The 16860-nt window shown below is 55.1% G+C and overlaps 1 protein-coding gene across 5 annotated transcripts in view; it reads left to right on the top strand.

Moving 5' to 3' along the window:
- Positions 1–16860, top strand: part of PRKCZ (protein kinase C zeta) — a 93457-nt gene that overhangs the window by 48267 nt on the left and 28330 nt on the right. For all 5 annotated transcript variants that reach the window (XM_019712080.2, XM_019712084.2, XM_019712082.2 and 2 more), the window contains one exon: positions 15935–16020. In XM_019712080.2, the coding sequence (XP_019567639.2) occupies positions 15935–16020 (86 nt within the window). The remainder of the gene's footprint in view (positions 1–15934; positions 16021–16860) is intronic.

Here is a 16860-nt window from a genome sequence, read left to right as displayed (position 1 = left end):
CCTGTGCCGGGCTCCCTGGAGCGTCTGAGGTTGGTGCAGAGACGCTGAGAGCTGGGGCGAGAGGCTCACCGCTGCTCCTGACTCTGACCCGCTGCCTCCCTCGTATGAGGACCTTGTGATGACATTGGGTCCCCCACATAATCCAGGCTCATCCCCATCGCAGGGTCTTAACTAAGTCACACCTGCAAAGTCCCTTTTGCCATGTGAGGTGTCATCATCACAGGTATTGAGGACAAGGACCGGGACGTCTGGGGCCATCGTTGTTCAGCCGGCCGCAGGCACTTGCCGGCACCGTGGTGTGGGCAGCTTCTGGCCCCTGCTGGAGGGGTCCTGGAGTGAGGGCGAGACGCAGACGGGGTCACTGGTGGGAGCCTGGGAGCCACGTGCAGCTCCCCTGGGGACCTTGGCCCGGGTGGCCTCAGTTTGCTCCTCTGTGAAATGGAGTCCACGATACCCACACCCCCCCACACACCTGATTGTTCTCATGATCAAGTGCAGTAACAGAAATTCACATGCTAATTATAACCTCAGGACTGAGCTGCATCTGACGGCCAGCGGACGGCCAGCAGACGGGCGGGGTGTGGGATCAGTGGGGACTGGTGTGTGCACTGAGACCTGACGTATTGGTGCTGGGGTCAGCAGGGGGCTGGGGAGGGCAGGCAGGAGGTGGCAGGGACAAGGGGTGAATCTAGAGGCGGCCAGAGGCACAATTGGTCCTGGTCACTGGCTGGATGGGATGGGGAGTGGGGGTTTCTGCCCGGGGAGGGGCACAGGGCACTTCCTCAGGGCTCCGGTGAGCGACGGAGAGCAGTAAACAGGTGGGCGCAAGCGCAGAGATCTGAGGCAGGAAAGCGAAGGCCAGGACTGGCCTGGTCGTGCTCTGCACCCCGGCTTCCTCGGAGAGCTTCCCCCTCTGCCAGGCGCCTCCTTGGGGTCCAGTCACTGCTGGGTCACACCCGGGGGTGCAGGCAGGGTCTCCATCCTGGCACTGAGGTCCCAGCAGCCCCTTGATGCGCTGGTCACTTGCCCACCCTCAAACCATCACGGGTGGAAACTCCTGTGTGGGGAGGTTGGGCCCTGGGAACTGGGAAGCAGCCATTGGGAGGACCGGGCTGGGCTGGTGGGCAATGGAGCCTCAAAAGGTGGAGGGGGTGTGGGGGGGCTTGAAGCACCTGGCAGGTGGGGGTTGGGCTGGTGTCTCAGCAGCTCGTGGCCATCTCCGCCTTCCCCTGGGGGGCCACGCCTGTCATCCTAGCGCAGTTTGAGATGAACTGCTTCCCCCAGCCCTGGCCTCCCCGAGGGCAGCACCCCCAGTTATGTGGCATGGGCTCTGTCCATCCCAGTGCCCCAGTATCAGCAGATGTGCCCTGAGCAGACGAGGGAGGGACCCAGTGTGTCGGTGCAGCTGGGTCATCGGGAAGGTTCCAGACCACACAGGTGGGCCCCACTTCTGTGCACCCACAGATTGAAGCGTGAACGTGTGCGGAGGGAGCGTGGCCACCTGGGGGTGACCTGTGTGGAGGGTCCTGGCATCTGTGGATGCGGGTCTGTGGGGTCTTGGGCCTGCTGCGGCCTCAGGATGGTTGGGCAGGGCGGCTGTGTCGAGAGAGCAGAACTGCTGGGACGTGGGGATGGGGTCAGATCAGAAGCAGCCGGGGTCTGAGGTCACTGTGGTCTGTCAGCCCACCCGCCATGGCCTGCCCCACAGATGGAGTGACGTCACAGACGGTTGTTTCTCTCGGTCTGGAGGCTGGAGTCTGAAACCAGGGAGCCCACAGGGCAGGTGTTGGTGAGGTGTCTCCCTGGTGTGCTGATGCCGTGTTCTCATGGCCCTTACGGCCAGGAGGGAGCCAGAACAAGCTCTCTGGTGTCTCTTCTAGGGGCACTAATCCCATGGGGGCACCCCCGTGACCTCATCTCCCCCAGTCACCCCCAAAAGCCCCACCAACTAACACCATCACACTGGGGGTTGGGGCTTCCGCCTGAATTCTGGGGACACAGACATTCAGCCCATAACAGCGGGGGTGGTGGGAGGAGACTGAGGTGGTATTTTGGGGGTCACCTGGGAAGACAGGAGAGGACCACACAATAGCCAAGGATGAGCGGGGGATGAGAGCCAAGCAGTGAGGGCATGTGAGGTGGGTGGCTCAGTGTGGGCCTAGGGGTGTGTGTTGGGGGGGCAGCAGGGCAGGGATGTGTGTGGTGCTGAGTCAGGGCTGGAAGGAGCCGTGGGGGGGAGCGGGTAGGGGGATTGGTCCGCTGGTTGCAAGCTCCCCTTCACTGGTCACCTGGTTTCAGATCTGTTCGGAAGGGTTGGCTAATCCAAGAGGACCTCCCGCCTTGCCCCTCACCATTGTCACTCCAGGCTGCCACCAACCAAGATTCTGAGGACACTTCAGGGCCTTCAGCCTGGCCCTTCCTTACTCACTGTTTGGCCTTCAGCCCTGCCTGGGACAGAGCCCACCCTTGTCAGACCCTCTCCGAGCTCCTGAGTGGGGCAGGGGGTTCCAGATCCTTTCCCCAAACCTTGTTTTGTATGATTTGATTCTCAGTCTCAGGGTTCACAAACATTTGGCACCTGTGTGTCCAGCCTCCTGTCCAACCATCTGTCCATCTGGAAGTTCCCAAATTGCCAGCCAAGTGGAAAAGACCAGCGTAGAGAAAGGACAGGACTGTTTCCTTCCAGAAGAGCTGGGGGGCAGCCCCCGCCCAGGTTTCATCAGTTCTAGGACAAGCCTCTCGCTTCCTAACGTAGCTGAAATCGGGGTGCGTCTTGCAGGGCTGTGTGTCCCAGTTTCGTTGGCGACATTTGTCTTTCTTCTTAGTGGTACGTGAAGTCGGTATTTCTAACAGTTGATGGCTCTGGGATTCCGTGGGCGTGTGGGAGGGCGGGCTGGCACCAGGGGTGCAGGGGAGGCTGATGTTGACACCGGTGGCTGTGGCCCAGTCCTTGCTAGGAGTGGGGAGCTTGGGGGGTGATTCTGAGGGACGCTAGGTCTGGGGTGTGGCCGAGGAGGAAGGTTAAGGTCATGAGTGTTGAGATAAAGAGAGAAGGGGACCCAACGCCCCAGTCTTTGAGGGCAGAGATGACAGTGTTGATGTGTGGAGACCTGGAGGTGGCCGAGGGCGCAGGTCACAGAGTGAGGTGCCACCAGTCTGGCCCCCTGGCTGGCTTTGGGGCAGTTCCCATTGGCTCACGTGGCTCATACGTGCTGTACAGCGAAGCCGTAAGCGAGGACACTGCAGGTGTGTCGTGTTTGTGGGACAGCGTGAGGTGTCAGGAGATGGGCGGTGTGGCATAAGGCTGCTGCCATGTGGGTGCTCTGTGCTGGGGCAGTGTGTGGGCACGGGGTACACTGGGGCCCGAGCCCCACTGCCTGACTCGGTTTCCCCCCCATTATGTGAGGGCTGTCTGGTGATGGAAGAACTGAGAACCTGAGAAATGCCTTATTTCACTGGACACATGAGAATATGGTAGACATTAATTCTTTTTAGACGTGGATTTTTAAAAATAGTATACAGGGATTATCAAATTGCCCGGTGACTTTTGAGTGTGGCTCCAACAGTTTATCTTATGGAGCAAATACAGAAACTCAGACACAGTCAGGCACCAGCGTCAGACCCGCAGGCTGCCCCACTGCAGGCAGCTCAGCTCTCCGTGGATGCGATGTTAGGACCTGGGCCCCCGTTCTCTGATCCCTTTTTTTCCTTAATTTTTTAAGTTGAAATAAAGATTCCATCAGATGTAAACTCTAGAGCAGGGGTGTGAAAACTGCGGCCCGAGGACCAACTGCAGCCCGCAACCCATTGTTAATTGGCCCGCAGCAAATTCCAAAAAACGTTGAAAAAAGTTTGGGCACCCCTGGTCTAGAGTGTCCAACTCAGTGGGTTTTTACAAAGGAAACCTTCTCGCTGATCAAGGTGTAGCCCTCACCTGTCAGTCTCCTCCCTCCCCCAACTGCACCTGCCCCTCCCCCACCTCGGGAAGCCACCCCCCCACCCCCGCCTCTGCCACCACAGGTGCTTGTTCTTGTTTCTGAGCACCTCTGTCATGGAGTCACATGGGGCTCAGCATCCTGCTGGTGAGATGGCCACAGTGCTTGGTGTGGCTCTGCTTTATCCGTCCCTGTGCTGGGTCACGGGCCACCGGCATGGTTTGCGGGGACTTCCTCCTGTGTCCCGAACATGCCGGTTCCCGGCCCCTGCAGACAGCGCTGCGTGACCATCCCTGGCCGCGTCTCAGGTGCCCGCACACAGGGCACTGGGGCCCTGGGGTCTGCGCCTGCCCACCTCACGTGGCCTCTGCCACCGCGTCCCACGTCGTCATCCCCACCCACACTCGGCCCTGTCTCCTGACAGCGGTTGTGGGGTTTTCCAGTCAGAACCAGCACCGCTTCTGATGCCCAAGGGTCCTGCAGTTGACCTCCGTCCTGACACTGCCTGGGATTGGGGGTCAGCCCCACGGGACTGCCCCCTTCAGACTCCAGGCTCAATTCTGGGACCAATGGGACTTCTGACCACCCGCTGTCAGCCGGGGTCCCCAACACCCCTCCTCAGGTTCGAGACTCTGTGGATGGGCTCTCAGGGCTCCGGGAGACGCTGCACTTGCGTCTTCCGGGCTCACTGGGAGGGGCCACCTGAGAAGCGGCCCTGGCAGAGTGCACAGGGGTGTGGGCAGGGGCTGCGCAGCCTCTTTCCTCTCTGGGCCGCCCTCCCCCCACCTCCACCTGTTCACCAACCGGAAGCTGTCCAGCCCTGTCCTGGGGGCTCCATCATTGCCATTGGTGACCGACTCAGTCTCCAGCCCCTCCCCTCCATGGGGGTCAAGGGCTGAATGTTCCAAGCCCCAGTCCTGCCCTGGTCTTCCTGGGGACCAGCCCCCGCCTGAAGCCATCCAGGCCCATCACCAGTTACCTCATTGGCACAGATGACACTCTGTCACCCAGAGATTCCAAGGTTCTTAGGCGCTGTGCCAGGAGCCAGATGTGTTTATTACACACTGAGTCTGGTTGGGGGGGGTTCCTCGTACATCCTCCCAGCACTGGGCCCTCAGAAGCTCCTCATTTTTGCCAGCAGAGCAGCTGTGAAGCTACCAGACGGTGGCCTCAGTTTGCCTTTCCTCGTCCCTTCGAGGGTGAGTGTCCACTCGCACTCTCACAGCTGCTTAGGACCTGCTCTTCCGAGTCTGCCCAGTTTCAAAATCGGGTTGCGTAAAAGCAATTAAATTGGGCTGTTCACCTTTTCCATTGATTTGTAGGAGCTCTTCATGTTTTACGTATGAATTCTGTGGCTGCCTGTTACAAACGTCTTCCCTCGTGGCCTGCCTCCCCCGTTTTCATAAACAGTGTGAAGGCTTACAGTTAGTTCCTTCTGTATCCTGTTGGAGAGACTTCCCCTTAACCCGAGGTCCTGGACACACTCACACGCCAGTGGCACGCTCTCGTGAGCTATGTGGTGGGGGCCCTGGTGAGTGCCAGTGGACCCAGGAGCATTTATTGAAAAGCCCATTCTTTTCCTGCTGCATTTCAGTGACACCCTTGTCACAAATGAGGTGACCATCTGTGTGGGGCCTGTTTCAGGGCGTCTGTCCCACGGGTCTGTGTGCCAGTATTGCAGTTAAAATTCAGCTTCGTAATGACTGTTAATATCTTGTTATAAGTCCGTCGTCAGTTTTGTTTTTTATGTGTTTATGGTAATGTGTGGACAGATGCAATTAGCGGTTTCCTGTGGCCCCGCCATCTTGCCACGTGCTTGTAAGCCAGCCCAGCCCTCTGTCCCAGGTTTCCGTGGGCTTCCGTTTCACCAAGGAGTGACTTTCCTACTTCCCACCCCTGTGTGTGCTGCCTGGCACGCTGGCACAGCTCGTCTCCAAAGCAGCGTGGGACAGGAGTGATGACGAGCTCTTGGCCCTGATTTCAGGGGAAGGCGTCCAGAATGTCACCACCAAAGGCGACTTTTCTTTTGTAAATAAATCCCAACCATCACGTGGAGGAAGGTCCTCCTTTCTTCCTCCTCGAGAGTTTTTAATCCTGAATGCTATTGCATTTTACCACATGCTGTGTTTTTTTTGTTTTTTCTTTGTCGACATGCTGGAACTTTTTTCTCTTTTGTTCTTTAATACCGTGAATTATACAATTGATGGAATTCTAAGCCAGCCTGCATCCCCTTAGTAACCCTGTTTGGTTGTCACATAGTATCCTTTCTCTGTGTTGCTCATATTTTGGGGGTATTTTTGAAACTACGTTCACGAGAGAGATTGGCCTGTAATTTTCCTGTTTCGTCATGTTGCCAGAATCTAACAGGGAGGCATGTTGGCCTTAAAATTAGTTGGGCTTTTTTTAATTCTTGGGAAGATTTTACAGAAGATTAGTATCACTTCCAACGTAATTATTTAGAAGAATTCACACCGGTAAAGCCCTATGAGTCTAAAGTTTTCCTTGTGGAAATGTTTAAATTCTGGGTTTAATTTTTAAACAGACATCAGCTATTCAGATTTTGTATTTCTACTTTTGTCACCCTCAGTAAGTTTTGTTTTTAAGGATTTTTTAAAGTCTAAATCATTTATGGACATAGTTCATAACTTTATTCTTTTTATAAATATCTTCGCTATCTATAGATATTAAATTACTATTAGGGTTTTTTTTTCTGTTAATTTTGTTGATTTTTCTTCATGTGTTTTGTGCTATATGTGGTGCGTGCAAATTTAGGATCATTACACCTTCCTTTTGAATTGACGCTTTCATCACCATGAAATGCTGTTCTTTAAGGTGAAAAGTATTATTCGCATTTAAGTCTCTTTAGTCTGATATTAGTATAACTTGACCAGCTTGAGTGTGTGTGTGTGTGGAGGGAGCTTAGTGTTTATAAGGTGTATTTTTTCCATCCTTTTACTTTCCGCTTCTCTCTGTCTTACTTTGGAAATGGCTCCTAATCAGCAGAAATGAGTGATCATTCTTCGTCCGGTCTGAAAGTCCTTGCCTTTTAATTGCAGCATTTGGTCTGTTTATGTTTAATGCCGTACTGATGTGTGACAGTTTCCATCTGTCATCTTACCATTCGCTGCATCCCACCTTGTGCTCTTTTGCCCTACTTTCTTTTTTTTTAAAAGATTTTTATTGGAAAAGGGGAACAGGACTTTATTGGAGAACAGTGTGTACTTCCAGGCCTTTTTTCCAAGTCAAGTTGTTGTCCTTTCAATCTTAGTTGTGGAGGGTGCCGTTCAGCTTCAAGTTGTCCTTTCAGTCTTAGTTGTGGAGGGTGTAGCTCAGCTCCAGGTCCAGTTGCCGTTGCTAGTTGCAGGGGGCACAGCCCACCATCCCCTGCGGGAATCGAACCGGCAGCCTTGTGGTTCCAACCAACTGAGCCATCTGGGAGCTCAGTGGCAGCTCAGCTCAAGGTGCCATGTTCAATCTTTAGTTGCAGGGGGCGATGCCCACCATCCCTTGTGGGACTCGAGGAATTGAACCGGCAACCTTGTGGTTGAGAGGACGTGCTCCAACCAACTGAGCCTTTCAGGAGGCAGCTCAGCTCAAGGTGCTGTGTTCAATCTTAGTTGCAGGGGGCGGAGCCCACCATCCCTTGAGGGACTCGAGGAGTTGAACTGGCAACCTTGTGGTTGAGAGCCCACTGGCCCATGTGGGAATCGAACCAGCAGCCTTTGGAGTTAGGAGCACGGGGCTCTAACCGCCTGAGCCACTGGGCCGGCCCTGGCCTACTTTCTTGTCTTCTGGCTTAATCAAGTGTTATCATTCCATCCCCCTTTCTTTTATTAGCTTTGTTAAGTAACACCTTAAAAGATATATTAAAACTATATTCTGGCCACCTCAGAAATTGAAGACACAGCCCTGGAATGTGTCTTCAATAATGCTTTCACCATTTCCCAGATAAGGCCAGAACCTTACAGCACTTCCGTTCTGTTTCTCCCCCCTTGTCATGTTTACACTGTTGCTCTCACATGTGTGAGCCATGCACACGTGTTAAACCCCAGTCACCACTGTTGTAGGCAGTGTTCATTCAGGTTTACCTCCGTGTGCTGCGTTTCTTCCTGCGGGTCTGGCCTGCAGCTGAGACCACTTTCCTTCTGTCTAAAATACTCCCCTTAGGATTTCTTTTAGCACCAGTTTGCAGACAGCTAATTGGTTTTGTTTCCGTGAAATGCCTTTTTTCTCCTTCATCTGTGAGGGACTTTTTGCACTGGGTCTGAAGTCTGGGTACACACTGAGGTCTCTGTGCAGGTGTTATCCATTGTCCTCTGGGCTTGGTTTTTCTGTTGGAAAGTCACCTGTCAATCTCGTCACTGTTCCCCTGAAGGTAATTCTTCCCTTTCCCCTCTGGCTGCTTTAAAAATGGTCTTTGTCCTCTATTCCAGCAGCCTTGGGAAAGCGGGGGAAGTGCTGAACTTCTCCTAACAGGTCTGTCGAGCTTTTTGGGTTTGGGGCATAATGTCTTCTGTCTCTTTTGCAAAAGATTGATGAGTATTTTTTCAAATACTGTCCTGTTCATACCTTCTTCTTCCCCAGGCCTGCGAACCTGAATCCATGTGCCCTTCTGCTCTAGTTGTGACCCTTCCTACGGCTGTCTCGTAGTCTGTCTAATAGACTCTTAAATCTATATCTTGAATTATTAATTTCAGTTACTGTACTTTTTACACGTAGGATTTCTAAACCCCTAGGATTTTTAGAATTTGATTCTTTCTTTGTAGATCCAGTTCATTGGTGAACTTCTCTCATTTCGTCTACCTTTTTAAATATATCTGAATATGCAAATCACCTGTGAGTCTGTTTCTGTTGACTATTCAGTCCTGTGTGTCCATTTCTTGGCCTGCCTGCTAATTTTTGATTATCAGACACTGCGAGTGACCATCAGACACTGACCGTCAGACCCTGTGAAACGGTAGCAGCCCTGAATGATGTTATTTTCCTCATGAAAATGTTCACTTTTATTTTGGCAGGTGGACTGTGGGCAAATCACCTTGATTTTGCTGAGGCTGGTCTGTTTCTCTTCCTTTAATCTCTGTCATCTCTGCTGGGGGCTTCCTGGGACCCCAGTCTCCAGCTTCTGTCTCCCAGCACCATGAGTCCGTCAGCATCTCTGCCGAGCTTTCCGAGCTTTGCACAGCTGCCCGGTGGGTTTCTTGGCCTCTTGCCCTGAACATATGCAGCTCAGGATGCAGCAGGCACCTCGGGAGCCACGCACTGCATTTTAGCCTCATTCTTCACTGTTCCCTTTCCTCTGGGATCTTGAGAGAGCCCATGGGCGGAAGTGGCACTGCCGCCCCAGTGGGCCCGGGGGCACACCATCAAAACAGAGAGAACCTTCTTGAGCCGTAGGGTCTGGCAGATTTGCCCGCTGGGCCAGGGGCTTGCTGGAACCTGTCACCTCCCCCTCTTCCCCAGTTCTCCCTTTCGCCCCTAGGCCTCTCCCAACACTGTGTTTTGGAAGCACATAGTTTGTCTGGGTCCACAGGTTCGAGGTGGAGGGGTATTTGCCTCAGGAGGGACACAGCTCCGGTGTCACCCTATGCTGTAGGTGATGTTTAGATGAGTTTTAGAGTTGATGCTGGAGTCAGGACTTTGGAGGCTGTTGGGGTGGAATGAATGTGTCTTGCATGTGAGAAGGACATGGGTTTGGGGGAGCAGGCAGAGGGCTGTGTCCCCCCGAAATACCTGTGATGAAACCCTAACCCCAATGTAACGGTATTAGGAGATGTGTCCTTTGGGAGGTGATGAGGTCATGAGGGTGGGGCCCTCGTGATGGGATTAGTGCCCTTATAACAGACCCCAGAGAGCTGTGTGCCTCGCGAGGACAGCAACACACACTGGCACCCGCCCTGTGGGCTCCCTGGTCTGGGACTCCAGCCTCCAGATGGAAACAGCCGTCTCTTGTTTGTGCCCCCAGGCTGAGGTGCTGTGTTAGGGCAGGCTGAGCGGGGACAGTTCTATCGTCTGGATGGTCTGGGTCACCCCGAACCCCAGTTTCCTTCTCAGTTGCATACCCACAAGTTCTAGACCTTGCTCTCCAGGGAGTCAGCAAATACCGAGGACATGCGGTGGCCCTGGAGACACGTCCCTCAGGCATTGTCTCCTGTTCTGACTCGCATCCAGTCTGGGATGCCTGCACACTTTTACTGCTGTTTTCCAGCTTTCAGTGACTGTTCTTGAACGTGAGGTTGGACCACCGCTGGCTGTGTCATCGGCCCGTCCAGTCGCTTTCCCAGCACCACTGACATTCCCACTCTCCTGGTCTGGGTGTTTCTGGGTGAGCATGGTCACGCCTGACAGTGCTCTGTTGGGGTGTCTTTTGCTTTGTGCTGCGCGCACCAGCCCGGTCTGGGGGACATGGGACATCCTGTCCAGCACAGGGAGGCACCGCAGAGCGCTGTAAATATATGTATTTAAATATGTATCTACTATTTAAGTGAATCCATGAGGGAAAACCTTTACATAGAAACAAGTTGAGTTCAATGTGAATTTATTTGCAACAAATTACTTGGGAGTTGGAAAACATTTCTCCATAGAATCTTCATGAAAATATTGCTCAGCCGTTTCATGCAAACGTAATTTGTATCGTGACAAATTATCTTGATGATAAAAATTATTAGGAAGTTGAACTGTTATAATATAGCCCCTCCGTCTGAAAACATCTCTTAGGATTGGTTTTCTTAACGGTTACTGAAGGTATTTGATGATGGGGGGACATCTTTGAGGGGACCCCGGGAGGCCTGTGCATCCTGGGACCCCTAAGCCGCAGCCCTCATCTCGCGCCCCCTGTGCGTGGCCAAGGTGGGTGTTTCTTGAATTTCCCTAGGTTTCCTGCGGTGTCGTGGCTGCAGAGGGCCCCTTCATGCACACGAGGGCACGTGGGAGGTGGCTGCCCTGTGGTGGGAGCCCAGGGGAAGCTGAGGGACCCGCCTCCCATGTCACGTGGCTTCCTGCCCTTCTCGCAGGCCTGCTCCTGTCACTTACTCGTCACTCATGTCTGAAAGCCTAGCATATTTGAAGCCACATGTCAGTTGGGGACAGGTTGGTGCTGAGAAGCAGGGGGTTGGAGTGCCAGCTGGTGGTAGGAAGGCCCCAGTGGGGCCGTCTGCAGCCCGGGCTGCCCTCCCTGCTCAGCCACCAGGAGGACTGCCTACCCCCAGCCGCCCCTTCGCCCTCCAGTCCCGATTGAGGTGCTCACCCACCTGTGTCCCACTCGTGTTGCCCTGGCCCCTGGAATGGCACCCACATGGCTGGTGTGACCCCCGGTAGAGCGGAAGGAGTAACGGGTTCTCATTCATGCGGCTGTCACAGGATGAGCGCCTAGGCCTCCTGAAGCCCAGTGATCAGCCCCAGGGGACATAGCAGTGGGTAGTCACATGAGGCCGTGTCCGAGGAGTCTGCCCAGCCACTGTCACCCCCAGGGCCCCCCAGCTGGCATGGCCACCAGGCTTCATAGCAGCCCTGGTGTGTTCCCAAGAGCCATGCTAAAGTTCCCCCCGAAATCCCAAATGCCTGTTTCTGGAAGGTTCCAGGAGCTTCTGGAGTAAGTGCTCCGAACCCCAGTAGAGCAGGTGATGTGACGTGAGAATGGCCGTGCGGGGGCCTCCTCTCTGCCCTACACCCATGTCCCTGCACACGGCCCAGTGACCGACAGCCCAGACATCTCAGCCCTGGAAACATGGCCTTCTGCATTGCTGCGTTGTGTGTCAATATTTGCCTAGAATGAGCTGGCATTGCACCTGGTCCTGGGGAGAAAGACGGGTGGCCCTGCCCTCCTGGGGCACAGAATCCAGAGGAAGTTGCTCCCAGGAGGAAGCTGGCCTGGGGGGGCACCTGCCCTGCCTGAACCCCACCACGGGGCTGCACCCCATCTCCTGCCACTTTGGTCTGAGGCACCTCACTGGCTCCTGCTTGGAGCTGTCCCCGCATAGCGTGTCCCAAAGGCTGCAGGGCTAGTGTGGGCCGGTCACGAGTCAGCAGTCTGTTTCCAGTGAACAAGGGAGGCCTCAACCAGCATCCCGACTGGCTCCTGAAAACCGCAGCCGCGTGCGCCCCCAGACCTGGGGGTGTGAGGTGTGTTGAGCAGCCTGTTGCTCTCAGGTTCTTAAAATGTATTTTCTTCGCCTTGTCAGAGCCGTCAAAATGCTGGGTTACCATAGAGACAGCTGGTTAAAATTCCCCGCAGCCGTCCTAATTATAGTTTTAGAGCACGGAGTGAGGCTGACAAGGGAAGCCAGGCGCCCTAAGAGCTGCTGCTGTGGCCAGACTTCTGCTCCATCCTCGGTGGGTCCCATGTGCGTGGAGAGCACGGGACACAGCGAGGCAACGAGATGTGCCAAGGACCCTGCAGTCACGTGCCTTTCAGCAGCTCTGACTCCGGAGCTTGGCCTGGACCCAGCAGGACAGCACGTGCAGGGTGTGGCCGGACCCCCCCCAGGGGCCCCGATGTCCCTGGGGAGGCCTTTCCTGCACGCCCGCTGGTCTTCGGGACTCTGTCCCACAGCATCATCTCCACTGAGATCAGTCGATGTGAGAAGGGGGACACACAGCCGGGCACACAGCCACGCGGCTTGGGGACGTGCGCAGAGCGCCTCCCCTTGGGAGCGCTCCACACGCGTGGTCTCTGAGGGCACGTGGCCTTTTCTCCTTTTCACACTGCGGCTGTCACTTTAGGTCAGGAATAGGGCTGTGACTTTCCGAGCAGAAACTCATACGCTAAAAATGTGACTGTTGTTGAGCCGATGGCCCAGGAGGCTGATGGCCCTGGGCCTGCGAGGGGAGGGGACCTTGTGGTCACCTCGGGTTTGGGCTCAGGAAGGCAGGTGGCACCGTCCTGCCGTGTCCAGCGCAGCCCTGCACTTGGGGTCTTCTAACAGAGTCCAGAGTTGGAACGTGTGTGGGTGTTGGTGGCTGCCATTGTGGGTCGTGGGTTTCCCCAGGAAGGGAGGTACTTGTTGATGGAGTCGGTGAGGAGGCCGTCAGACGCCAGGCAAAGCGGGAGAGGGACGTTCCACAGGATGCTGACCTGTGCTCCTCAGACTGCCAGGGTCATCAACGCCAAAGGCGTGTGAGAAACAGTCATCCTGGATGGCAGACGGGTCGGGAAGTGAATGGGGGAAAGCTAAGGAAAGCAACAAAGTGTGTACCTTGGTTAATAATAATGTGTCAGTATCGGCTCATTCATTGTAACAAGTGTATCAACATCTGTGAGGTGGCAGCGATGGGGGAGCCGGGGTTGGGGTCTGTGGGAACCTTTACAGTTGTCCCCCTTACCCGCGGGGGACACGTCCCCAGACCCCAGGGGTGTGTGAACCGCGGAGGGTACCAGACCCCGTCATGTACTAGCTTTTCCTGTGCCGACATACCTACGATGGAGTTTAGTTTACAGATGAGGCCCAGTCGGAGACGAACAACAGGCCTAGTGATAAAGTAGAACAGTGACAGCGACCTGCTGGGTAGACCTAGCGCCTGTGGTCGGTCACCGTTCAGGGTCCCTTGCTGAAGTCCTCGCAGAGGCGCCACACTTTCTGGGAAGCACGTTGCGTCACTCGAAACACGTTTCCTGTCCGTCACCCACCACCAGTTCAAGGCCTTTTCCCTCCTAACTAGCTCCCCTCGCGCACTGTGGCCGGAACTTTTGCGGCCTGAGGGGCGACAGCAGAACCGGCACCGATTTCTTTTTCCTTCTTCACAGTTTCACAGATTGAAGGTCCTTCCTCACCGTAGGTCTCAGCGACCTCAGCATTTGATACTTTTCTTTTCTTATTAAGGCGAGAGCTTTCGCCTCTTTACTTCAAGGAAGCACTTCACGGCTTCTCTCTGTCACACCCGACTGCCAGCACCCCCTCTCCTGCGCTGTGGGGCCCATATTAAGGGAGGTAGGGTGACGTGGACACAGCACTGGGATAGCGTGACAGTTGATCCGATGACAGACTTCCAGCCTCCAGAAGCAAACTATAAAGAGGATCTCGATAAAAATTCTGAGTTTTTCTCCCCCTGAGATTGTTAAGGTCGTCTACACTTCCTTCTGAGATTTGTTGTCATTTCACTTCTCATGTTTAAGTCCTTATGTTTTGAGGTGACAAGTTTGCTTATGGAGTGAGGCCGGTGCCTCAGTCAGCTCGTGCCGACATCACAAGACCCTAGACTGGGGGTGACACAACAGACCCCTCTCAGTGCTGGGCTGGAAGTGTCAGAGCAAAGTACCGGCGGGCTCGGGTTCTGGGAGGGCCTCCTTCCCTCTGTTCCCTCACGTGGCCGAATATCCCCATGTGGCCGAGTGTCCTAGTGGCTCTTCCTCTCATTAGAACACTAATCCCATTGTGGGGGCCCCACCCTCATGACCTCGTCTCACCCTAATTACTCCTTTAGAGGCCCCACCTCCAAATGCAGCCACACTGGGTGGGGTCAGGGCCTGATATGTGAATGGGGGGCACAGACCCCTCAGCAGGGATGCAGGTTTTCTCTCTGTGGATACTGGGGTGTCACTCTTGCACCCCTGGGGTCACATGGGGCTCCCTGTCCTGTCCCCTCACTTGGTCCCGCCTGCTATGGGCTCCCTGGCCATTGGTCCCTGCCAGGATGCCAGGTGGCTTTGATCGAATTTGCAGGCTGTCCAGGGGTATAGTTTTGCACTTTGACGTGGTGTGAGCACTGGGTGGAGGAGGAGCCAGCTCGTCGGCTCTGGTGTCCTCATCTGACCAGCTCAGCTCCCTCTGCCATCGCCGTCTCTGTGTCCCCATCTGTCTCTGTCCCTCCCTGCCTTCTCCCTCATTCTTCAGGGCTGGGCAGGGGGTGTGAATGCCACACGAGGGGACAGTTAGTTCTGTGGACATTAGCACGGACTGCCATGCCAGGCTTCCCCCAGATCATGCCAGGGGGTGCACCACAGGGGTCCCTCCCGTGGACCCCCAGCCTGAAGCCCAAGGCGTGAGCTCAAGGTGTGAGCGGGAGGGCCAGGTGGCTGCCTCCTGCCTGGGCCTCTGCCCGCCGGCCATGGGGCTCCTGCTGCGGGGACTTCAGACCTCATAGTTCCTCACTCGACCTCCCAGGAGAGGGAGGGAAGCTGCTCTGTGAGCAGCGTGGCCTGGCTCCGGCAGGTTCCAGCCAGAGCTGGCCGTTTGCTTGTTTTAAAAACATTCCGCTGCAGTTTCCATGTTCGTGTCTTCATGGCACTTCCATGACTCTCTGAAAGTCGCTTTTACCGCAGAACTTTATAAAAGCACAAAGCCCCCCTTGTGTCCTGAAGACTTTGTTTTCACATACATTCGTTTCAAGTATTTGGAAGGAGCGAGGTTGGAGCGTTTGGAGGGAGACTGACAGCAGCAGCTCCAGCTGTGGCTTCAGCTCCCGTCTTTTCCCGTCACAGGGTTTCACACTAAAACTTCGGGAGGTTTGAACTATCCGATGCGTGTTGTGAAAGAGATGTTTTGGTAACTTGGATCCAACACAAGTGTTTGCTTCCTTGGTTTCCTTCTGCCCCAAGATTTGTTTGGCTGAGGGGCCCTCAGGGGGCTCTTGTGTCCGGGGAGGGGTGGGACAAGGCTGGCTAAATGGCAGCCGCTGCCCCTCGGAGGATGGCCAGGCGTAAATATCACAAGCTCACAGCCCATCTGAACCGAGTCTGTGTGGAGAAGGGGGCCTGTTTTCATACCGGAGGGAAGGGGGTGCGTGGGAAGACAAGTGGGACAGCACAGGGGCCTCGGGTGACCCTACAGCCGGCCCCTGGGTGGGTGGCCATCCTTGCGGCCGTCCTGGCTGCTGTGTCCATCCTCCCCACCCACACTGTGACGTGGGGATCCTGTGAGGAGAGGCAGAGAGGGGCCCGCCGCTGGGGGTGCTGTTGTTTCGGCTCCAGCCACCTGGACGGGAGCAGCCTGTCCCAAAGGCACCTGTGGAGTGGGGCCAGCGGGCGCTAGGCGTGTTTCTTCACACCTTTCTCATATCCTTTACAGAATCCATCTACCGCCGCGGAGCCAGAAGATGGAGGAAGCTGTACCGCGCCAACGGCCATCTCTTCCAAGCCAAGCGCTTTAACAGGGTGAGTGCTGCTGCCTTGGGATTTGGGCTCGTGGGCTGTCGCATGCTGTATACTGTGTGCCCAGTGCTGTGTGCCGAGTGTCAAGTGCTTTGTGCTAAGTACTGAGTGCTGAGTACTGTGTCCTGTGTCCAGTGCTGTATACTGAATGCTGAGTATTGTATGCTGAGTGCTGTGTGGTAAGTAGTGTGTGCTTAGTGCTGAATGCTGTATGCTGAGTGCCGAGTGCTGTTGCCTAGTGCTGTGTGCTGAGTGCTAAGTGCTGTGTGCTTAGTGCTGTGCCAAGTAGTGTGTGCGGAATGCTGAGTACTGTGTGCCAAATACTGAATGCCAAGTGCTGTTTGCTGAGTGTCACTTTAAAAGAGAAGAGAAAAGAGGGGAAGCACTTCCTGCTACGAGTGGGCCAGGCTTTGTTCAGCACACAGCAGAGAGACTGTCCCAAACTGGGTACAGAAAGACTTTCTCTCCGTCACGAATGAGCCTTCACAAGGCCTCCTGAGCCCGTCAAGTTTCCAGCTCAGGTCATTCCCAGATGGTGCTGCGTGACAAATGCAGTCTGGTCAGGTACCCCCAGCCTCCTGGTTATGCAATCCTTGGTCAGGGTGCCGTGACGCTGAGGTCCCGCCTGCTCATGTCCAGTAGTCGGACAGCATTTGGTAGGTAACACTAGGGTACGTGCTGTACTGCACACAGTGTGGCTGTGGTGGAAGTTCTCCTGTGAACCCCAGAAGCCCCACACAGCCCGCCAGTCTCTGCCACCACATGGTCCCACCACCTGGCCCTTTGTGAAGGGCACTTGAGCTTAGTTCCCAGTGTTTCTCTTCATGATGCTTTTATATCTCT

Source organism: Rhinolophus sinicus, linkage group LG06, assembly GCF_036562045.2.
Source record: "Rhinolophus sinicus isolate RSC01 linkage group LG06, ASM3656204v1, whole genome shotgun sequence".
NCBI lineage: Eukaryota > Metazoa > Chordata > Mammalia > Chiroptera > Rhinolophidae > Rhinolophus > Rhinolophus sinicus.
Note: the sequence above shows the minus strand (reverse complement) of the source record. Positions and strands in the feature narration are given on the sequence as shown.